A 24829-nucleotide genomic window follows, 5' to 3' on the forward strand; every position below is an offset into this window, starting at 1 on the left:
ACACTACTAAATTGGACAATTACGTTAATAATCTTTCATTTTTTGAAGGAATTTCTATTTTTTTGTTTATTTATTATATATATATATATATGATATGGTTGCAAAAAAATCATCTACCCAAACCAATTTTTAACTGTTAAAGTTTAAGTGACCGTTATGTGCTAATTACATCCTTTGTAGATCCATCTACGAAGGGTTAGAATCTCACCCCTCCTAACCTCTTTCCCCATTATCTAGCGGTCTCAAAGAGAAAGACCCGATATGTAAGTGCTACCGGCAAGGTAGTAGGACTGCAGGAGAATTATTGCTTTCTAGAACAAGCTCTTGTTCAAAATGCATCTAATGTTATTTTATCTTCATGAAGTTTGACCTAATACATGAACTCAAATATCCAAATGCTTTATGTAATATGACAAATGTTAGTATTGTGATGAAATAACAATTGGTACTAGAAAGATGAGACACTTGTGATCGATCATGGACTAAAAATACAAGAAAATTACATGGCTGATACGTGATGGATAGGGTAGCAGTTTCTTTTTTAACGTTTAAAATCATCAAAAGTGGGAGGTGTTAGTTATGTAATTTCAAGATTCAAAAAAAGTATTAACACCTAATGATAACACAACCGACAAGTGTTCTATTTAATCACAGGTAGGTAACAAGACACGAACATGTGTAATTAATTGTTAATAATCTTCAAAACCATGAGTATAAAGAGAGGTTCACATTCCAAGCAAACTGAGTTACAACCATTTGTTTATAAATTACAATCAAGGTAGGTTAATACTTGAAATACAATGTTTTTATATTTGCTTAAAGTGATTAGCAATTGGCTTTAACTCCCCATCTATCCCACCCCCTACAGTCTACCTATCATAAGAAAAAAAAAAATGTAAGTGCTAGGGACTGACCTAGGATTCAAACCACAGAGTGACTGATTTGGAAAATTTGAACTTATTTTGTCAGGCCTATTAAATCATATTTTCTTCCAATAATAGTTTTTTTGAGAGAGAGTTTCAACTTATGGCATCCGCTCTTGATGATAGCTCTTTATCATCAGACCAAGACACCAATCAGTTTTTGGTATAGGCAGGGATTGAAGCTTAGATCTCTTATTCAACCATCAGAAACTTTATCAGTTGAGCTAACTAGAACCCACTTTTTCAATAATAGTTAAACTAACACATGGTAACAAATATCCAAATACTTAACTTAATATGATGTATGTTAGTATTATAATGAAATGGCAATTGGTATGAGAGAGATGAGACAAGTGTGATAGATCATGAAGGGCTAAATAAGGCTAGAACATAACATGATTGACATGTGATGGATGAGGTAGCGGTTTTTCTTTAATGTTTAAATGCTAACAGAGTGAGGGTATCAATTACCATAATTTTGAGATTTAAAAAGAGAGTTAAAGCCTATTGATAACTTAATGAACAAGTGTCCTACATGATCAAGTATGGTGCGTCGAAACTAGCTATCAATAAACGTTTCAAAAAACAACTGACTACCATAACTTTCAATAAATATTACACCTCCATTCATGCATTTTAACGACTACCATAATTTCTGGATCCACTAAAGTGTATGGATGAATGGAAGCTACAATGACTAATGTTTTATTGTGAAGGAATCCTATAAATAGCAATGACCTCACACAGATCAAGATCAAGAGTAGGTTTGGATCGAGCACTAGCATCCAATGTGCTAAAACACACCAAATACCAAAAAGTGGCCTCCATTCGATGTGCTACTGGTAAGGAAAAATTTCTTTAGGACTTACTTGAGTAGCAACTACAACTAGTTTTTTACTCATTTCGCTCTCCTCTCTCTTGACTGATTTATATTATTTTTAATGGATTAAATGGAAAAAAAAAGGAAATAAAATGTAGAATGAATTGTGAAATGGTGTGTTAAAAGTAGTAAAAGTTGTATTATGTGTGTTAAAAGTAGCATTTTTTTAGGAGACTGGATGCTAATGCTATGTTGGCCATTTGTAAGACGGGGCTATATTACATATTTACTATAAAATCACCTAATATCTTGAACTTTCACCAAAAAAAAAAGAAAGTTCAATGCAATTAAAATTACTAATATAAATTTATCATCAATTCTATATAATGTATAATAAAAAAAAAATATTATTGTACATTAAATGAAAATTACATTAAACATAGGAATCTGCATAACCAAAAATAGATGATGTTTTTTTTTTTTTTTTGAGAAACAATAAACAATAGATGATGTTTTTTTTTTTTGGACTTGTACTTATAATGGAATAATTATCTCTGTTCATATGTTTAATTATAAAATGAAAATAAAACCTCGAAACTGTAATTTACAATTGTATTTATGAAATTTCTTACTTAAACCATTTTATTTACACTTGTTGTGGAATTCATTAATTATAGAAAGTAAATATTTTAAAAATTAATAATCTCATTGCCTATCTTCAAATCAATACGCATATAAAAGTTTAAAAGATGACAAAGAAACTATTTTTTGCATCTCGATTGCCAAACAACACACATATATATATGATTTAGTTACTAAAATGTTTTAGATCGTCGTTGATGGAGGTTTTAAAGAAGGATATCATGATAGTTTAGAAGGTAGACGTCGTCGGGTAAATCAAAATTATGGAGTGGGCGATGTGACTGTACGAGGAATGAAGATTATTAGCTATTTTGGTGAAAGCAACTATATGATAACTAATTACATACTAGGAAAAGGAGAGATGCTATGTTGTAGATAGTGTTAGGTTCTAAAGATTTAGGATTTTATGTATTTAGAACTCTAATGTGTAGTGTTGGCAAACCATGATCAAAACAGGTTGTTTAGTCTTGTTTAGGCTTGCTCAAAGTATGTTTATTTGTAAAACTGGAATCGAGTGAGTGCAGATTTATTGGACTAAATCTGTAAGACTCGATCGATCGAAAATTAGACTCGATCGATTGAACCACGTACAGATTTATTTTTCTGCAGAGTTCCAGTTCAGCCCAAACTCTATTTAAACGTCTTGAGGTTCAAGTAAAACACTTCTATATATAAGGAAAACCCTAGAACGTTTTTGGGACTTCTAAGAGAGAGATTAGAGTGCCTCCTTTTATTTTTAGGGTTTTGTACCCAAACCTCTCTAAGTCTTTGTTGCTCATATTTGCGGTTTATGTAAATCTCTTGTGAGATCCTTGAGGAGCTTTCCTTCACATAAACTTAGGGTTTTTAAGGTAGAGATTATTTCAACATCTTGATGATCAACAAGGTTGCTACCATTGGAGATTAAAAGAAAAGCAAGCGGGGAGCTTGTAGCTGATTGAAGAATTCAAGAAAGAAGTAGTCCGTGGATTCGGAGCCTGCGCGTGGTCGTGTCAGGAAGTTTACTGGTGGGTAGCATTAGGAAGTCGAGCGGGGAGCTTGTAGTCCTTCTGTAAGAACTTCAATTCTTTCATAGTGAATTCTGTTATGCCTTGAGGATCGGTGGGTCAAATCCTCCCAGGTTTTTACCGAGTGGTTTCTGGGTGATCATATCTTGTGTTATTTATTATTCCGCTGCTTTATATCTTGATATGATTATTTGATTGCTTTAACCTAGAATTGCATAATTTGACTAAGTAACAACTTGGCTAATTAATCTAGGCTACGCAATCTGTGTGTTTAAGGGGTCTAAATTTTCAACAAGTGGTATCAGAGCGGGTAGCTCTTCTTGTTGTAGATCTTTTGATCTAAGAGCTGATCCTTGACCCCTGTTGTCATGGATAATTTGAAGTGTCTTTCTGATCATATTTCTGCTCATGCTTCTGCTGATTTTATTGATGCCTGTGATGTTTTGAATAAAAATGACACTATTGTTTCTGTTGATTTTTTTGATACTTTTGAAACTCTTCGTAAGGAATTATCTAAATCTTTGAAAATTTCTAAGAAATTCAAGGAAGAGTTAAAATTGGCTAATCTTGAAAAAGAGGATTTGATTGTGAGATTAGATGAGTCTAATAAAAAGAATGAATTTTTGAGAAATCAAATTTCCTCTCAAGATGAGAAGATGAAAAGTTTGGAACAAAAGTTAGCTAAGGCTGAAGCTAAATTGGAAAATTTGTCTAATACCAAACTTGTTGATGATAACAGAAGTGTTTCTGTTTCTCTTAAGCCTAAAACTGAGAAAGTTTATATCCCTCCTTTTAAGAGGAATAATAAAGAGAAGGCTTATTTTGCTAGGTTAGACAAAGGTAAAAGTTCTGATGTAGACGCTGAAGTTTCTAAACCTAAGTCTAATCCTACTGTTAGAGAGCATAATAAATCTGTTTTTGTGCCTACTTGTCACCTTTGTGGTGTTGTTGGTCATATTAGACCAAATTGTTCTTTGTTGAGGCAAAAACCAAAATCTGAGAATAGATTTGCTATTAGGAATACTGATGTTCCTAAATTTGTTCCTGTTTGTCACTTTTGTGGTGTCTCCGGTCACATTCGTCCTAATTGTCATAAATTAAAATTTAAGCATTCTATGTTTCAATTTAGGATATGTGATGATATTCTCCTGCCATAGGTTCAAATAAATTATTTCATATGCTTTTGAAAAATTTGAGCTTGTTGGTTTGTGAAAGGAATTTGCAGGATTTCAGTCTCTCTCAAAAGATTGGTGTAATCTCAAATGCACTCTACTTCTCATGGATTTCACCTACAAAGCCGAATACTCGTGCTAAATGGGTGAGAAAAGATTCTCCAAGTGAGTGTTGCTAACTTGTCCTTGATTTAATTCTTTCAATTATTTGTGGACATGTTTTGTTTTTGTTTGGTTTTTGTTTTTTAGGTTGTTTTTTAATTAAAAAAAATCCAAAAACATTGAAAAATTTCAAAAGACAAAAATATTTTATTTTGTGTCTAGTTTTCTTTTTGAGGATTACATGAATTTTATATCTCTCTTGATTTAGAACATGCCTGACATTGTGGAGAAACTTGAATAGTTTGTGCTAAGCTATTTTTGATTTTGAATGAGTATGTACTAGTTTGTACATGTACTCAAGGGTTAATTAAGAAATTGATATTTCTTGTTTGTGTATCCTTTATAGCTTAGTTTTGCACTGTCATGCATTGCATTTGCATTGTTCATTTAGCATAATATGTGCTTTTTTGTTTTTGTTATAAAGTTTGTTAAAACCAAAAAGATTTTTGTGTTTTGTATTATATATCTTGGATTTATAATCAAGGATTGGCCATATTATCTTTACATAACATGTTTATGTACCTTGTTTAGCTTTGATAAGCTTATTTATTGCACTTTACTAGTTGAAGTTTTGTAGTGCATGTTGTGTGGAAAGATGTTTTGTGTTTATCACTTTGTCTTAATCTTGAAGTCACATGTTATTTGACTATCGGACTTGATCCTTTTGAGAAAGGCATAAATAACCATCTCACCACTGTTCACTAGCCAATCATGAACACCTTAGTGCATATCATAAGATTCTGTGCTCGAGAAAGTGTAGCACATGCACAAAAAGAACTTAAGGTGTAGCCTTAAATTAATTTAAAACTGGTGTGACTATTAGGCTTAATGCCAATTCACTTAATTCAAACGGTGTGTACTATAGGCTGAATGCCATCTCATACAATAAGAGGCAAAAATGCAAGAAACTTACATGATTGCAAGCTTTTTTCTAGGAGAGTGGGAGTTATATGATGTAACTCTTTAGGTGATAGTCTCTTTTAAATTCTATGTGATGAATTTTGTAGACTTTGTGATTGATTGCTATTCACATATCACCTCACATGCATCTCAAGCTTTTGCTAGTTGCACACACTACACAAGTTACTCTTTGTTAAAACTTGGTACATTATATTGTGTGTGATTTTGTTGTGCCATCAAAGATTAAAAGTTCCTTGATCTTAATGCAAAATGTGTTTCAAGTTTGAAAATTTTGAAAATATCTTAAGATTTGTGCAGAACATATTGGTTGCTTAATAAAATTTCAATGGGAGAATGATTGAAATTTGTTTTGAGAAAATTGGGTTCACAATTTTGGGTTTTGAAAAAGCATTCCATCTCATACTCATGCATTTTGCTTTCTTTGGTTAATGCTTTGAGGAGTTGTTTTTCAAAATTAGTTTGTGTCTTTCAAAACTGTGATTTTTCTCAAAATTTAGTGAGTCTCTGCCAAATTCGATTGATCCAGTGTGTTTTTCGATCAATCGAAAAAGTGCTTTAATTTGTTTAAAAATGACTGTTCATTCGATCGATCGAATGTATTTTTCGATCAATCGAAAGTCGCGAATCAGGTTTTAAAAAGGGTTTGTTCTTGATCCGAATTGGGGTTTGTGAAATTGAGTTGAATTTGATGAAATTGGCTTGTTGTATTGATGAAATTAAGCATTATACTCTGTGAGTTGTGTTATGTGATGCTCAATTCATCAATTTGTTTAAAAATTCAACAAGTGATTTTCAAATTTTGGGTTTTTGTTAGAAACTCTATGCTCAAACCAATTTTGTCAATTTAATCTCAATTGAACTTAATCGCTCACTGCATTAGTACATGCATCATGGCATTGTAATTATTTCATGCATCATATAGAATTTTAGTCTTCCTTGGTTTGTGTTAGGATTCACATGCATTGCATTGATTTCTGTATTCATTTTGCAGTTTTGCAGTCATATCTCTCATTGTTTCATACATAGCATGCATACACTTTGCTAAATGGTACTCAACTTGATCTAAAAATTGATTGATTAATTTTTGACTTACGTACTTTCTAGTATATGCTATTTTATGTATGAATTGTAGAAAATATTTTCTTAAGAGATATGATAGATAATCAATGTGCAAATATTTCTCTACTCATGCAACTGTTTATGGGTCACATGTGCCATGTTTGCATTCTATTGAACGAGAGAATATTTTCTTCATGTGTATCCTCACCTTAGTTTTTAACTATTGTTTGTGAGTTTTTCACTTTGGTCCTGCTTGAGGATGTACCTGATCCTATTGGTGATGCTGCTGCTGCTGCTGATTTCCCCCCCCCCTCCTTTATTTTTCCCAAAACTGTTTTTCCCACAACTTGTTTTGTTTTCCTATTTTTATAGGGAGAAAAGTTTTTTTTTACCTGTGTTATTCATAGGGGAGCTGTCTCTATTTCTATAGAGTTGAATTGTTTTGTGTTCCCCTTGATTCTCTATTTTCTCTTATCCTTTATTGCGTATGTGACTGTTTACTCTTTGTACGAGTTGTCTTTTAATACGTGACAAAAAGGGGAGAAATTATTGATTTATGGGAATCATGTTTGTCCTGTTTAGGGGAGTTGAAATTATTTTAAAAGGGAAGAAAATAAAAACTTTGTTGTTATCTAACTTAGGGGAGAGTTAGTTTACTTATGTTTTATTTCTGTTTCTTGTTCACTGCTCATTGATATATTTATGAGTTCTTCATGATATATGTCTTTGTTTTGTGTTTGTGAAGTCAAGAATTTAATTTTGGTTTACTTGTATTTTTTCCACACATGCGTTTATGCGTTTGTTGAGTGTTTCAGGAAATATACAGGTTGATTCAATTGAGCTGCTGTCTACACTTGCAACTGATGGATAGTAGTTAAGATTGGATTTGTTGTTATGAGCATTATTTTTGTAATGGGCTTTACTTTGTAAACTTTGAGCTTTTAGTTTGTGTTTTGTCACGGATTGCCAAAGAGGGAATTGTTAGTTCTAAAGATTTAGGATTATGTATTTAGAACTCTAATGTGTAGTGTTGGCAAACCATGATCAAACAGGTTGTTTAGTCTTGTTAGGCTTGCTCAAAGTATGTTTATTTGTAAAACTGGAATCGAGTGAGTGCAGATTTATTGGACTAAATCTGTAAGGCTCGATCGATCGAAAATTAGACTCGATCGATCGAACCACGTACAGATTTATTTTTCTGCAGAGTTCCAGTTCAGCCCAAACTCTATTTAAACGTCTTGGGTTCAAGTAAAACACTTCTATATATAAGGAAAACCCTAGAACGTTTTGGACTTCTGAGAGAGAGATTAGAGTGCCTCTTGTGCCTCCTTTTATTTTTAGGTTTGTACCCAAACCTCTCTAAGTCTTTGTTGCTCATATTTGCGGTTTATGTGAATCTCTTGTGAGATCCTTGAGGAGCTTCCTTCACATAAACTTAGGTTTTAAGGTAGAGATTATTTCAACATCTTGATGATCAACAAGGTTGCTACCATTGGAGATTAAAAGAAAAGCAAGCGGAGCTTGTAGCTGATTGAAGAATTCAAGAAAGAAGTAGTCCGTGGATTCGAGCCTGCGCGTGGTCGTGTCAGGAAGTTTTACTGTGGGTAGCATTAGGAAGTCGAGCGGGAGCTTGTAGTCCTTCTGTAAGAACTTCAATTCTTTCATAGTGAATTCTGTTATGCCTTGAGGATCGGTGGGTCAAATCCTCCCCAGGTTTTTACCGAGTGGTTTCCTGGGTGATCATATCTTGTGTTATTTATTATTCCGCTGCTTTATATTTTGATATGATTATTTGATTGCTTTAACCTAGAATTGCATAATTTGACTAAGTAACAACTTGGCTAATTAATCTAGGCTATGCAATCTGTGTGTTTAAGGGGTCTAAATTTCCAACAAGGGGAAACAAAGTATAGGGTTTATTTTGGAAGTATAAGTTTGATGGTGAATGGTTTTAAAGAGATAATAATTAAAGAGAGCATTAAAAAACTTTTTCCTTTTTAAGTAAATGATGGAAATACTTTTTTAAATTAGAAAGGGCCAAAAATAAAAATTATAGGTATGTTCTTTATTTTATTATTGTTAGGGAGAGATAAGAGCTCGAGGAGATTCTAATTGAGAGGTTAATATAGCATACAGGGACACCAGCAATTAACCCATAAGTTCAAGTCTATGAATTTGGATCTAACTATGCTAATTTAATCACTTAGTTTTTCTCATTATTATTCAATGTGAAAATTCACTCATAAGTGCATACAACCCAACAATTTTCACATTACATGTAAGTCATTGTCTCTCTATGAGTTTTGAGACCTCTTTGTAGGTTTCAAACAAGTCTTATTTGCTTTCCCTTGCTTATGGACTTTTTCCTTGAATAACATGTCATTTATGAGCCTCTCATATGTCATCTATGAGAACTGCGTCTCAAATTCACACTCTTATATTTCATAGGAACCAACTCGCACATCTATGTCCAATTGCACCCCGCACACACATTCTTTCTAATATAGCACCATTAACAATACTTACATGCTGGACATTTTTTCAAGATCATCTCTGTGTGGGCGTTATGGGCTAGCCTTGTGCAATGCACATTTTTGTGGATTTTTATAGCACTTATTGGAGAGAGATAATAGGCTCTAAAATTCTAATTGAGTAGTTAATAATTTAATATGATATACAGAAACATCACTTAACCTTATAAGTTTAGGCCAATTATGTTATATTAGTTACCTAATCTTGTTATTATTATTTAATGTAAGACTTCATTCACACATGCATATCATATTATTTTTTATCAAGATATAGACCACTTTCTAAAAAAAGTCAAATATGTATGAGATGCAATTTCCTTTAAGCTGTTATGTAAATATGGTATTGTAGGATAAAACCAAAATTATGAGTCTTAGATAATTGTTTAAGTGGCCTAATAGAAGAATTAGCAATGAACGGGTGCAATGCCAATTGCCAACAAAGCCTTTGAATAATAATAATAATAACTTTTTTTTTTTTTGCCTTACATGACCGTATTAATTTTTAAAAAATTGGTAAAATGAAAAATTACCTTTAAGGTTTGGTCTAGTGCCTAGTGCTATTAAAACTTTTCAAAAATATCCAATTTGCTCCCTAAGTATAAATGACATTTAACATTGTTTGAAAGTTCCCTGCTCCTCAAAGTCATTTGCTTCCTTCCAACAGCTTTGGTGTTAAGTGACATTTTTTCATAGGGAGCAAATTGAATATTATTAAATATCTTGAGTATTCGGTATTAGCCCAAAGGCCCCAAACCATATGAGTTTTTTTTTTTTTTTTTTTGTATTTTATCCCCCATTTTTATTATAGTCCATTCTACACATTAATAGAAACAATCCATATTTAGAAAAGCAATGTTGCAAGCACAATATTTTGCATGAGGTCATAGTCTTGAAATCTCTAACCAGTATCTTAGAGCTACCTCTAAGGTATCCCTCCCTATAATTACATGGTGTGTGCGGGATGAGTGAATAATCGGAGAAAGGGCTTTGGAAACCTTCGTTAGCCAAAAAAAAAAATCCAAAATTATGAAACCCTTTCAATTTGAAATGTTTTAGTCAATTATGTTATCTAGAGTAGAGAAATTTCTCACCAAAAAAAAAATAAATAAATAAAAGGATACTATTGATAAATTTTGTTTCAACTTTCAACTTAGTAATCAATTTTGATTTTTTTTTTTCTAATTAATTTCTCACTCAAAGCGAAACTTTCTCTCTATCATCCTTGTTCAATAGCTACCAAATCGATTTATGAAAAAAGTCAAATGTTTTTTTTTTTTTTTTGAGAAGAATGAATAATGAAGATGGGTAAAGATCTTACATTAATACAATTTCAAAAGTTTGAGACTTTAATTAACATGTTTAAAAGCCAAATCTAAAAAATTATATAAATTATATTTTACAACATTTTTACAAAATGTTGATGTGGTCAACCTCTTATTGGTTTCATTTAAGCCCACCATTAATATCACTTTTTCATTTACCAATAATCACTCACCACATCAATAGTTTGTAATTTTTTTTATAAAATAGTTTGTATCTCTAGCATTATTATAAATTATATACATTTTTATATAATATTTTTCACTCAATAAAGGACATAATTTTTCCCCCTATAGAACTAGTTATATAATGCACGAAAATTTTTAGTAAAATATTATTTTCTTTCTATTTATTTGTTGTCTAAGTATGAAATTTGATCATTATGGTACTTATTAATAAGTATTTTTTTTATGATTGTGTTTGTATATTGAATATTCCATTAAATATGAATTTTGATAATTATGGTAGTTATTAATAGGTGTATTTATTAGGATTGTGCTTTTATATTGAAATATTAAATTTTACAGATATAATAATGATTAATAGGTATATTTATTATGGTCGTGTTTGTATATAGAAATATGGCAAAAATGCAAAACTGATTCTCTAACTTTCACCCTTTTTCATTTTAGTCCTTTAACTGTTAGTTTTGTCAATTCAATCCTCTAACTTTCAATTTTTGTCAATGTAGGATTCCATTAAACCCCAATTATGGGCTGCCGTTAATGTCATTGAAACGACACCGTTTTCCTTTTTTTTTTTTCTTTTTTTTTTTTTTTAATTTGGAATTAAAAGAAAAAAAAATTTGTAAAAAAAAAAAAAAATTCAGGGGAATGACGACATCGTTCCCCTTCCCCTGAAATCAAAACCAACTTCATAGCGCTGGTCGGGCCTCGGCGGCTCACGACAGACTATCTTTGGGGAGATCGGAAAAAACCCTCCTCGAGAAGGAGGTTCTTAAAGCCCGCGGTCGGAGTTGACAACGATTTCGAGCTGATTTCCAGGGCTTCAAGGATGATGACGAGTCCAATATTGATAAGGAAGATGAGGTCCTTGCTTTTGATTTTAGGGGAAGGGGAGGTTCTCAAAGCCTGTGGTTGACGTTAACGACGATTTCGAGCTCGATTTCTAGGGCTTCAAGGATGATGATGAGTTTGATATTGATGAGGAAGGCGAGGTCCTCAGTTTTGATATCAAGGGAATGCCCTTAAATGTTTTATTTTTTATTTTTATTTTTTTATTTTTTTACAGATTTTATTTATTTATTTTGATTTAAAAAAAAAAAAAAAAAAAAACGACGTCGTTTTAGTGACATTAACGGCAGTCCATAATTGGGGGTTTAACAGAATTCTAGATTGACAAAAATTGAAAGTTAGAGGACTGAATTGACAAAACTGAAAGTTAGAGGATTGAAATGAAAAAAAGTGAAAGTTAGAGGCTCAATTTTGCATTTTTGCCTAGAAATACCTATTCCATTATTTAACGAAAATATGATGCATCAAGATTCTTGTAGGGTCAGTTTTTGTAGCCCAAGCCCAAAAGATATGAGTTGAAGGCCCAACGAACTCAGGACAATAAATTTGTAGAGAGTGGGCGAGAGAGCTAGGCTGGTTATGAAGTAAGCAATGGTTAGCTAGGTTACTAGCAGTGATGATAACATGAACTAATGCTTGAACAACTCCATGAATGAATGTCCGAAGAGATGTTTTATTAAGTGAACAGTGATTACAACGTTCAGAGCTACAGTAAAGCTTTTCTCTTCCTTTTTCTCTTTCTCCTCCGTCCCCTATTATCAGGGACCCTTCTTCTTTATATAACATCCTCTCCTATCATCTCCATCGTCCACCTGTTCTTCATCTACGTATCTGCTCAAGTGCATGTCACGTCATGTGTCTACTTTAGTTCTTTGTGAGTGGCGGTAGCCGAGGTTACATGTTCAGGGGTCTTCTTCACATAAATGCGGCCAGAAAAGCTGTTGCGGTGCATTAAATACGGTGGTAGCAGCTTTTCCTTTAGATATTTTTTAGTTCTGATCATCTCCGGATCCACCCAGAACTTATCATTATCATTGGGATTGTTAAGAAGATTATTCGGACCTTCCACACGATTGTTTGATCAAGGCTATTTGTGGCCGAGGAGTAAGACGTCTTCGGACCAGTAGTGACCTCTTCGGATGGCACTCCCCCTTTTGGGCTTCATGCTTCAGATGGGCCGCCCCAACCACCTATTGTTCTTCGGAAATATAATAGTCCTTAACAGGGTGCCCCGGGCCCATTAAGTAGCTCTGGGTTTCTTCCCCCCACAATTCTAATTGAGGGTTTAAATATAAAATAAAGATTCTATTCAATTATATATATGAGTGTTTGTGTGTGACAATTTGTAAAATTGTGAAGTTTCAAAAGCTTATGTGATAAAATATCACGAGGTTAGCAAAAAAGTCCAATATTTTTTTTTGGGAATATAGATATGAAATTTGATCATTATGGTAGTCATTAATAAATATTTATTATGATTGTGTCATATATGAAATATGAAATTTTATAATTATGATAATTATCAATCAACATTTATTGTTTGTTGTGATTCTATATAGATTTATTAATTATACAATTATGATAAATATTAATAGGTATTTATTATGATTGTGTTTGTATATGAAATATCTTATATTAAATTTGATCATCATAGAAGTTATTAATATGTATTTATTACAAATTTTTTTCATATGAAACTATTAAATATATAATTTTGGTAATTGTTAACAAGAATTTATTATGGTTGTGTTTGAATAGGTATATACTGCATCTCTTTATTTATTTATGGACAAAGTTTGGCTACAAACTTGGTTGTAACCTAAAACTATAGCTTCACTTAATATATATATATATATATATTTGAATTGAATGTGAATTATGACAAATCTACCATTGAATTACATTTTCTTCTTATAACCTCCATGATTGCAAAATTTTTAGAAGATCATAAATCAATTAGCTATATCATCAATTAAATATTTAAATTTCAAGTTTTTGTAATTTAAAATTATGCATGAAAAATAAACTTATGGATTAAATAATAAATAACATCCGATTGACATGAAATTTAACATGTGTGTTAAGAACATAAAGACCATGCAATCCAATGGTTAAATTTTCAAAATATGTAATCATGTTAATTTTTTTAGTAGAAATTATAACTTTAGGTTATAACCAATTTTATAGCAAAACTTTATTTTTTATTTAAAGGGAAAGTTATAAAATATTCCAAGAGTACGATAAACACGTGTACTTCTTTCTTTCACATGAACAAGAAAAAATATGTACTTTGAGAGTACTTAATATCTACTCTATAGATCATAGGTTGTACTATGAATTTAATTAGTGGAACCTGTAGGGGTAACGGGCCCAAAAATGGATTTTGGGCCGTGTGCCATGTTCGAGGACAGGTAGACATTAACAAGGACATATAAATTAGTGGGTAATGGAAGAAGTCTGGTTGTAAAATGTTGAAATTGTAGTCCGAGGATAAACCTCTCCTCGGCTAAGCAGAGTAGAGGTTAAGGATTTGGCCTACCATCAAGAACGACATGCTAGACAATTATACTGGTAAGAATAAGTATCATAAGGGAATGAGACAAAAGGAAAGCTGAAAATATCTAAGAGAAAGCTGCTACCGCCATATTGAATGCTCTGTAGCTAACTCTCTGGTTGCATTAATGTGGAGGTGATACTTGAACAGTAACATTCAGTCTTATAGTTACTCACAAAGATTTCAGGAATGTGTTGATGGGACAAGGATCAAAACCAGCAATTTGATCTATACATGGAGGGCGGAGATGAAACAAAGGATGGAAATATAAAAAAGAAAGATCCCCTTACAAAAGGATCATTAGAGAATTGAGGAAAAACCACTATAGACACAAGATCTATAATTGTACTTAAGTCTAAGAGAAATATATAAGAACGACCATCCTCAGACTTTGCCGAGGAGGATTTTCTTTGCACAAAACAGTTTATTCCAACTTTCTAGCATTATTTAGCCTACTGTGATTATTGTTCAATTCATTGAAGTTCACTTTTTAGCCCACTCTCTACAAATTCATTGTTTTGGGCTCTTTGAGCCTTAGTCTTTTTCACCTTTGGGCTTCGGGTCAATTTGTGCCCACTCAATTGGCGCCGTTTGTGGGAAACTTGAATATTCTTGAGTTCATATTCCACTGTGGTAGGTTTTGAGCCAAACTGTAAAGAGTCTGTGGGATCTCAACTTCAAGATCAGTTTCGCAATCTTGAACGAAGGAGAGATCGTGAACAAAGGAGAGATCAGTCAAGAAGTGGGAGTCAAGTGTCCCATGGAGACAACATTAGCAAGATGTAGTTGGAGAAAGACCATCTGTGAAGGAAGTTACGTCGTAAGCGACAGAAAGAGATTCCTTCAAGCTCAGAGCCTTCTTCTGACAATGATAAAGATGATAGCTATAGGTCCAGGTCAAGGACTCCTCCCAATGAGTCTTTTTCATGAGATGAGGACCACCATTATAGGTAGAGAAGCAAGAGTCCACCTCACAAGGGCCTGGGCAATGATACTATGAGTAGGGCATTGTGTCAAATTTCTAAGTCACCTTTCACACATAGGATTGAAAGGGGAAGATTTTCTCGACAGTTTACACAGCCAACCTTCACCATGTATAATGGTAGAACGGACCATGTGGAGCATGTCAGCCACTTCAACCAAATAATGGTTGTTCACTCAAAGAATGAAGCCTTGATGTGCAAGGTGTTTCCATCCAGCCTGAGGCTAGTGGCGATGAGATGGTTTGATGGTTTTAGAGAAGGTTCAATTAACTCCTTTAAGGAGCTCACTAGAGCGTTTGGGGTCGCTTTGTTACTTGTAGTAGGGTTCCTTGGCCCCTGGATTCCCTGCTGTCTATGACCATGTGAGAGGGAGAAACCTTGAAAACGTATTCTGACAAGTACTGGGAGACGTTTAATGAGATTGATGGGAACTTTGATGATGTGGCAATAAGAACTTTCAAGGTCGGCTTACCTACCGAGCATGATTTGAGGAAGCCTGCCAGGAGCGTACGTTAGCTTATGGATCGTATTGATGAGTATAAGCGGGTTAAGGAGGACTAGCAATAAGGGAAAGGGAAGACCAAAGTAGTTCCCTAGGATTGAAGGGATTTAAGGTTGGATAGGTATAACAACAATTGACCCAGGAGAGACTTTACCGAGCATATTGGATTTACTACTGCTAAAGTAGTCAACACTATGTTCAGAGAGTCTGTGCACCAAATTTTGGAAAAGATAAAGAATGAGTCATACTTTAAGTGGCCAAACAAGATAGGTGGAGACCCTACAAATCGCAACCAAAATCTTCGCTATCAATACCAACAAGACTGAGGACATACTACAAAAGAGTGTAGGACTTTACAAGATCATCTGGAGCAGTTAGTCAAGATTGGAAAGTTAAAACAATTATTGTATTAGCCCAATGGGCAGGGGAGCCAAGTAGGGTCGGGATATCAGAGAGATGCTTCTTCAAAACTGCTTCTAGGTACTATTAATGTCATTCTTGTTGCTCCAAATAGGGCTAGTCCCCATCCATCCAGGGTGATGTCTATAGCTCAACCATCTGCAAAAGACTTGACCCCTGATCCTAAGAGAAGTAGAATGGAGGTCTAACCAGTTTTGAGCTTTTTTTATGAAGGAAAGGTTAGAACCCTACAGTTGCATGATAATGCCCTAGTGGTTACCCTCAGGATTGAAGGGTATGATGTGAAGAGGGTGTTGGTAGATCAGGGCAGTAGTACAGAGATCATGTACCCTGATCTATTCAAAAGGCTGAGGTTGAAGCCTAAGGAGCTTGCCTGCTACAATTCTCCTCTAATAGGGTTTGATGGGAAAATAGTCTTCTCAAAGGGTCAAATCAGATTACTTGTTCAGGCAAGGTCAGAAGTCGTGGAAGTAAACTTTATTGTGGTAGATGCCTACTCCCCCAATACTACTATTGTTGCAAGACCTTGGTTTCATGCCATGGGGGTTGTTTCTTCGACCTTGCACTTGAAGGTGAAATATCCATCAGGGGATTAAGTCGAGAAGCTGATTGGAAGTCAATCTATGGCCAAACAGTGTTTAGTGGCTGCAATTAGGCATCAGACTAGAGGTGAGTCCTCGGCCTCTACAGAGAGGGATTTATAGCAATAAAGGAGAATAATGTTGTCCACAAACACAATGGTAGAAGGGGTAAAATGTAAAGAGTTAGAAAAAATTATTATTAGTGACGATGAGGAGAAGTTTTTCTAGGTGGGAGTACAGTTACCTCTTCGAGAGAAGGAAGAGCTGGTTAATTTCCTCTAGAAGAACGTCGATGTATTTACGTGGGGTGCTTATAAAGCTCCCTGGGTGGATCCAAATTTTATTTGTCATAATTTGAATATGAATCCATTCGTAACTCCTAAGAAGCAACCACCTCGGTGCTTTTCTAAAGAACATTCTGATGCTGTTAAGGCAGAAGTGATTAAACTTAAGCGGGCAAGAGCAATCAAAGAGGTGTTTTATCCTAAATGGTTGGTCAATATAGTGGTAGTGAAAAAGAAAAATGGGAAGTGGCAAGTATGTGTGGATTTTACTGATTTAAATAAAACTTTCCCAAAGGACCCCTTCTCGATGCCTCGGATAGACCAGTTGGTAGATGCAATTATAGGCCATCCTTGGATGAGCTTTTTGGATGTCTTTCAAGGGTATCATCAAATACCATTAGTTTTGGATGATCAGGAGAAGACGACATTTATTATGTCCACTGGGAATTACCATTACAAAGTGATAAGTTTTAGACTGAAGAATGTAGGATCTACCTATCAGAGGATGATGACTAGGATGTTTGAGTCTCAACTTGGTAAAAATATTGAAGTGTACATAGATGATATGGTAGTGAAGAGTAAGGTAGAGTCCAAGCATGTGAATGACCTCGGAAATATTTTTGAAATACTGAGAAAGCATAAATTAAACCTTAATGCTTCCAAGTGCTCTTTTGGTGTTAGTTTAAGCAAATTTTTTGGTTATATGGTCACTCATTGTGGAATCGAAGTCAACCCTAATCAAATTAAGGCAATTAACAATCTGCAGCCTCCTCGAAATTCCAAGGAAGTCTAGAAGTTAATAGAAATGACTACTGCTTTGAATCGATTCATCTCTCGGTTAGCAGACAGGTGTAGGCTTTTCTTCTAATTGTTACATAAGTGGAAGAGATTTGAATGGATCGAAGAATGTGCCTTAACCTTCTAGCAATTGAAAGAATACCTTTCCCAACCACCCATTATATCCAGGCTCGAAGAGGAGGAGGTTCTGTTTGCTTACATTGCTGTAGCCTCTCACGCGGTGAGCTTAGTACAGATAAGAGTTGATAATAGAGTGTAGGTGCTAGTTTATTATGTGAGCAAGTTGTAACATGAAGTAGAAGTTCGTTATCAACTATTGGAGAATGTCATCTTGGTAGTAGTGCATGCTACATAAAAGCTCCCTCATTATTTCCAGGCTCATATAGTTGTGGTTTTAACCCAACTTCCTCTTTAATCACTACTTTGAAAAGCTGATTACACAGGAAGGATTGCCAAGTGGGGAACGATTTTAGGGACTTTTGATATCAAGTATATGCCTTGGACCTTTATTAAGGGCCAGGTCCTTGGAAATTTGGTAGCTGAGTTAACTAAATCTCCATTAGAGGAGGAGGGCGAAAGGCAAAGCATGGGAGGAAAATCAGTTGGGACAATTTTCTTACAGGGACCCCTATCTTGGAAATTGTACGTTGATGGTACATTTAATCAAAGAGGATTTGGAGCGGGGCTAGTTGTAATGTCTTCTAAAAAAATTACTATTGAGAAATCCTTAAGGTTGGGCTTTTCGGCCACAAATAATGAGGTTGAGTACGAGGGTTTACTGGTAGAGATGACAATGGTTCAAAAAATGGGAGGAAGAGCAGTGGATGTGTTCTCAGGTTCAAGGTTAGTCGTGGGCCAAATAAATGGAGAGTTGGAAGATAGGGATTTAAGAATGCAAGAGTATTTGAGCCAAGCTAGGCACTTACAATCGGGCTTTGAATCTTTCACTTTGCAGCAAATTTCGAGGAGCATGAATACACATGCTAACTCTTTGGCTACTTTGGCAACTTCCTTGGCACAAGGTTTATCTCGAGTTATACCAGTTGAAGATTTGTATAAGCCCACCGAGGTGAATGAGGAAAAGGTCCAGATTCACCAGATTAGGGTAGGCCCTAGTTGGATGGATCTTATAGTTGTATTCCTCAAGGAAGGTACTCTACCTAAGGAAAAGGGAGAGGCAGACAAAGTATGAAGGAAAGCTACTTATTTTTTATTGTCTGAGGAGTAGAAATTATACAAATACTCTTTTTTCTGGACCATACTTGCTATGTGTCCATCCTGTGGCAGTGGAGCCACTCCGGAGGAATTACATGAGAGAATTTGTGGAAGCCATATCGAGGGTAGATCACTATCCCATAGGGCCCTTACTCAAGGGTATTGGTGGCCAAGTATCAAAATGTGACCAATGTTAGAGATTTGCCCCATACATTTATCAAACAGGAGGTATCCTTAATCCTCTATTTAGACAATGGCCTTTTGCTTAGTGGGGCTTAGATCCTTCACTGGAGGACCTTGTTTGGGTTGTCCTAGCTACTTTGGCCTTTTTCTGGGGCTCAGCTTCTTTGGAAGGAAGTCCCTCTCCTTCCTCCACCATTTCCTTACCCTTCTGGTCCCATTCCTTTTCTTGTCAGTAGGGTTATGTGAAGAAGAATGGAAGGGGGAGGAGTGGGGGGCTTGGTTTGAACCACCACTTTGGGTACGCTACCGCCTTCATGGGACTCCAGGAGTTCTAAAAGGCTCATCTTGGCTTTATGTTAAAGCACCATGGCGTCAGGAACACTTGAGGCCTCCTAGGTGCTGCTCACTTGGGCTGGGAGGATGTGGCTAAAATCACCAGCTGGAGGTTCTAGAGATTGAGGCTGGTTGAAGACCTCAAAATTGTTTTCGAAGTCTGAAACTTCAACCACTTGTTCCTCTTCCTTAATAGTTGGTTGGGAAGGAGTTGTTTTTTCCTTGGTAGTCTGCAGCAAGGGCTTGTTGTATACCTTCTATAATAGGGCCAGCAACAAGGAAACCCAGTATGACGATATTGTTCTGGTGCAGACGAGGGTCTCTCGCTTTAATCACGTACTTGGGTGCTTGGAAGCTGGATGATATGGGATGGTAGCCGAGGATGAGGTGGGCTGCTCTTAATTGTCCGTTTGTGTGGACAAAGATCTTGGCCTTGAGTTTTCTTGTCAAATCAAGCTTGTTGACAAGATTTAGGTTCGAAATGGCAGAATACTTATATGCAAATTCACCAAAAACCAAAAATATCGTTAGGAAACAGCACAGATAGAATGAGAAACAAGTTGTAAGTGACAGTAGAAAAGATAAACATGGAAAATGTTAGTAAGAAAAGGGATGTTGTTAAAATATTAGACCTAGACCTAAACACCCCACTTGGTGTCCCTTCTTGGGTCGGGCAATAAAGCCCATCGTGCCACTCCCCTGAGATGATTAGAAAATCTTTGTCCATAACCTTGTTGGACTTAGGGAGACATGATATGAGTCTGACCGTAGGGATTCTAGTTTTTTGGTAGTACCCTTAACTTGTGAGCTTGTGACGGTTATAAACCCAATTGACATTAAGATAAAGTACGCATCACCATTGCATTTAATGCACTGCACTAACTTAGTTAGCCACATTAATGGTGGAATGACCATTGAACAGTGCCCTCACAGCTTGCAACACCTTCTACCACCTTTAGCAGAACCCTAATGAGACAAGTATCCAAATAAGGATCAGTAGTTGTACAAGTGGACAGCTGGAATGCAATTCAACTGGCTATATAAAGAGAGGAAACCCCTTCAAATAGGGGGAAGAAATATTGAAAAGAGAAACTTACTTTGTGTAACACTATCTTGTAACAAAGACTCAAATATCATATAAACTATTAATTCTCGGCCTAACTCAAGAAAGTTTAAATCCAATAATCTACTTCTTTCTTGTAATTTGCATGATGTTTTTCCATTCACTTAATATCTAAACCACTTGAATGTATCAAGGTTGGCCTCGGACACCCACTCTCTAACAAATTAATTGTATTGGACTGTCATACATTAGCTCTCTGTTTTGGGGGTACTAAGTACGTTTATGCTCACTTACAAAAAGTATATATTATATTATTTAAGGAAAATATAATGTTGCAAGATTCTAATTGAGGTTTTAAGTATAAAATAAAAGTGAAACTCAATTAAAAATTATATTAAAAAATTGACATGTAAAATTATGAGTCTTTGAAGGTTTATGTGGCATCTTATGTTGAGGTCAACCAAAAATTATATGTCATCGGTTTCCTATATATTATTATTGATTATAGATAAATACGTATTAGATTATATAGATAAATTATTGATTTCTCACCAATTTTTTTTTTTTTTTAACTTATTGAGTTTGTAAGTTTTATTATCTAAAAAAAAAAAAAAGATTTGGTAATTTTTTATTTATTTTCAAGTGCACCGATCATAGGTGTCACTTTATTCATTCATTTATTATTATTATTATTTTTAATTTAATAAATATGAGATATCATTACACATATTGTAGGCAAAAATGAAAAATACACATTTTAAATTAATTTGAAAAAAAAAATATTTTAAACCTTTAATTTTTCTTTTATTTAATTGAGTTTTTTATATTTTAAAATTATTCAATTCAAGTCTTGCCGCTGCATGAGTTCCATTAACTACCTATTAAAAAAAAAAACATTTTCGATTCTTGAAAAAAACAGCCCTTTAAAATACACATTTGTCCAGAGAAATTTTCTTTCTTTTCTTTCCCTAGTAATTGACACGGCCTAACTTACGTTTTGGTAACTTTAGTCAATCGTGTAAAAGTTGTACTCCGTAATAGATATGCAGACACCTGAACTAACTGTCTGTAATCTAAAACCTTACGGCAAAAATCAGAAACGTGATCTTCAGCAGCCGTACTATGATTAATATGAAATCAACCAACAGCGGAATCTCCTATTTTGTTTATTTATTTAATTTTCTTTCTACACTTATACCTTTAAAGCCACCATTTTCCAGTCAAGCATAGATCTTAGAGACCCCACTGAAATAGCCGATTTGTACACAGTAAAAAGTTCGGCTTCTAAATCTGTTCACTTTGCAGACCAATTGGCAATTTCACATTGGGAGGAAGTAAAGTGAGGACCTACACAGCGTAAAAATCAATCATGCTCATTCCAGTCTATCTTTTATTTCAGTACTTGGACTTGGACTTGGACTAAGAATAAAACCCACTTATTGTCTCGGTTACTCAATCGACCTGCTTCGAGATTTGTAACATTTGTAACTTGATACGCATTAAGTTATTTATTTTTAAAAATAATTTTTTAAAAATTGAAAAAATTATCAATATTTTTTTAATTTTTTTTTTAAAATTTATAAAAATAATTAATTATTGTGTGTCCTAAGAGCATATATGAACAAATGAGTAAAACTTCAAAAAGAATTTACTTTTTTTTTTTCTTTTTGTGTTTTTATTTTTGTTTTTGTTTTTGATGGGTAAATTACGTAATAAAGTATTACTATACAAAATCCCCCAACTCAAAAAGAACATATTTTTCTAACCGCAGTACAAGCTTTTTCTCTTTTCAAATGTATGTATTGTCTTAATCTATCTCTTATTTGTTCCTCATGTACGCATTCTTTTCAGAATTTGATCTATACCACTCGCGAAATGGTTTAGGAGGATTTGGGCAAAAATAAATGGCTAAATTGCAAATTAATTACATGCTTTAAGTTTGATTGAAATTCATTTTAGTCATTTAATTTTACTTTTGTTCAATTGAGTTTTCTAAGTTTCAAAATTATTAAATTCATATTTTTTTGTCTAATTCCATTAAAAATTTACTGTTTTGACTAAAATATAAATTGCAATCTCTAAATTTGATTAAAATTCATTTCAATCTTCTAACTTTATTTTTTTTCAATTGAGTCATTTAAGTTTCAAATTTATTCAATTTAAACCTTCCATCCAATTTTATTTAAAAAATTTCCATTAAAAAAATATTTGTTCTCGCTTGAAAAAAATTTATAAAATCAAGAAAAATATTTTATAGATTTGTTATGTAATAAATTTTTTTCATTAGTCAATTGTATTCTTATGAGTTAATTGAACTTGACTTGTTACCGACAAGAAATAACTAAAATTTATTCTTTCTTTCCTATTTATGCTCTAAATTTTAAGGTCCTTTACATATACGTAATTTTTGTCAACACAAATTTCCATTGTGGATTTTAATCATTGGGATTTTCTTGCAAAGGAAGACCAATTTTATGTTGGTGGGTTTCCATTTTCCCAACTCTCAACTTTCCACCTATCAATCAACCCGCACCTTCGAGCTCTTCACACTCCTTTGTCTAACATTAAGCCAACCTGTTAATCAAAATCACCTCCAAAAGGCAAAGCTCCATTAATTGTAGACTTGTAGTTGTTACAAGCTACAAAGTAACAAAAAATCTAGTACCAAAAAAAAAATCACAGTCATAGTTGTAATTATCTTTGCGTTAATTGTGAGTATTAAAAAAGTAAAAAATTATGAGTATTAAAAAAAAAAAGTAATAAATTCATATAAAAATAATAAATAATCAATTACAATCTATAATATAGATAAATATGATAAAAGTTATTATAACTTTATTTATTTATTTATTTTTTATGTGGGTGTTGATTACTTGAGAGCATTTCATTGGTCAAAGTATCGCCCCTCTTATTTGAATAATTTCATTGACCAAGTCATTTTTGCACTGTGAACTCAATTATCAAGTGTTGGAAAATTTCGCCGTAGAATTTCTAGATAGCAGCATAGGTTGTTGGTCGCGTAAGTAAGGCGAAAACATCGGCCTGCTGTCACGTCGCCGTAAATTTAACAATTCCCGTCACGTCAAATAGTGACGTGAATGATAGTAAAATCTCAGCTCATATAAATTTATATTATTATTATATTATATTATATATATATTTTTTGAATGAGTGAGTTACTTTCATTTTTGCAAATAAAAGCAGATAAGTTTACAATTAGTAGTACAAGCTTAAACCTCAACAAAGTGAAAATAAAATAGTCTGTCTATTGCAATATTTACCAATATTGCAATTTTCAATATTTGCAATTTCGTCTTTCTTTGTTTTAATTTGTGATAATATTATTCAGAAAAAAGAAAAAGAAAAAGAAAAAAGTGCATGGCATGTATGCCCAAAGAGACTTTATCACTTAATTAAAAATTTTCTTATGTAGAAAAGGTTGTCAAAAGTAGAATTAATGGCTTGTTTGCAGAGAGTTACTTTCATATATTAGTTACATTCCTTCATTACTTGCGCATATTAGTGCTTCATTACATCCCTTTGCAGAGAGAGTTTTGGACATTAAGAGCAATCTCTGACTTGATTTAACCATGGTTCTATTTTTTCTTGATCGATAGTCATACACGGTACAATTAAGCAAGCTTGCTCAAATGGATTCTTGCAGCATTTTTTTCTCACTAAGCAATTCTAAGCATCATTTTTGTTTGACTTTAGGTGGAAATTAATAAAGACATCCCATTTTTTTTTCTTTGATAATCAATAAATTATATCAATATATTATCATACCCGTGAATCTTGATGTATATATATAAAGAGAAAAAGAGTTTTATAGGTGGTGGTTGTGTATAATTAAAAAAAAAAAGGTCATATTTCAATGTAAATATAAAACAATAATAATAATAATAATATTCAATTTGGTGGATAATCAAATATTAAAATGAATTTTCCCAAAGAAAAATATTAAGAAGGTCGTCACTTACATGTACCATTCGTACACAACATATATGTTTGAACTTTGAAGTCATGGTTCAAGGTACATAAATTGTTATTAGTCATTTTAAATTCCTTTTCATGTGTCTCAGCAAGAAATTATGGTCCAAATTACGAAATAGTCAAAAGAATTTAATCCAAAGGAATTATGAAAAACCGTAGTGGAGTCGTGCATCTCACATTTTTTTCAATTCAATTCAGCTGACTTTGTTTGTATAGATATATAGCACTACGTGAGAGTGGAGGTGACTCTATTTATATTCTATTCTTAATGACTATGTATACTATATGAACACTGTGAGTAAGGATATCATTAACACTTCTATACATAG

General features: G+C 33.6%; 1 protein-coding gene across 1 annotated transcript; it reads left to right on the forward strand.

Moving 5' to 3' along the window:
• The first annotated feature begins 15237 nt into the window (after positions 1 to 15237).
• Positions 15238 to 16646, forward strand: LOC136062816 (uncharacterized). Its single transcript, XM_065762384.1, has 2 exons — positions 15238 to 15388; positions 16264 to 16646. The coding sequence occupies exons 1-2, from the start codon at positions 15238 to 15240 to the stop codon at positions 16644 to 16646; spliced, it is 534 nt and encodes a 177-aa protein (XP_065618456.1).
• The last annotated feature ends 8183 nt before the right edge of the window (positions 16647 to 24829 follow it).

This window comes from Quercus suber, unplaced genomic scaffold (genome assembly GCF_002906115.3).
Source record: "Quercus suber isolate HL8 unplaced genomic scaffold, Cork oak 2.0 scaffold_456, whole genome shotgun sequence".
Classification (NCBI taxonomy): Eukaryota; Viridiplantae; Streptophyta; class Magnoliopsida; order Fagales; family Fagaceae; genus Quercus; species Quercus suber.

What these genes read in the sequence shown, in the direction of transcription:
- LOC136062816 (XM_065762384.1), top strand. Translation starts at nt 15,238, where the DNA reads ATGTATAATGGTAGAACGGACCATGTGGAGCATGTCAGCCACTTCAAC. An exon ending in GTTTGATGGTTTTAGAGAAG is followed by an intron (nt 15,389 to 16,263) that starts GTTCAATTAACT and finishes TTTTTTATGAAG; the next exon opens with GAAAGGTTAGAACCCTACAG.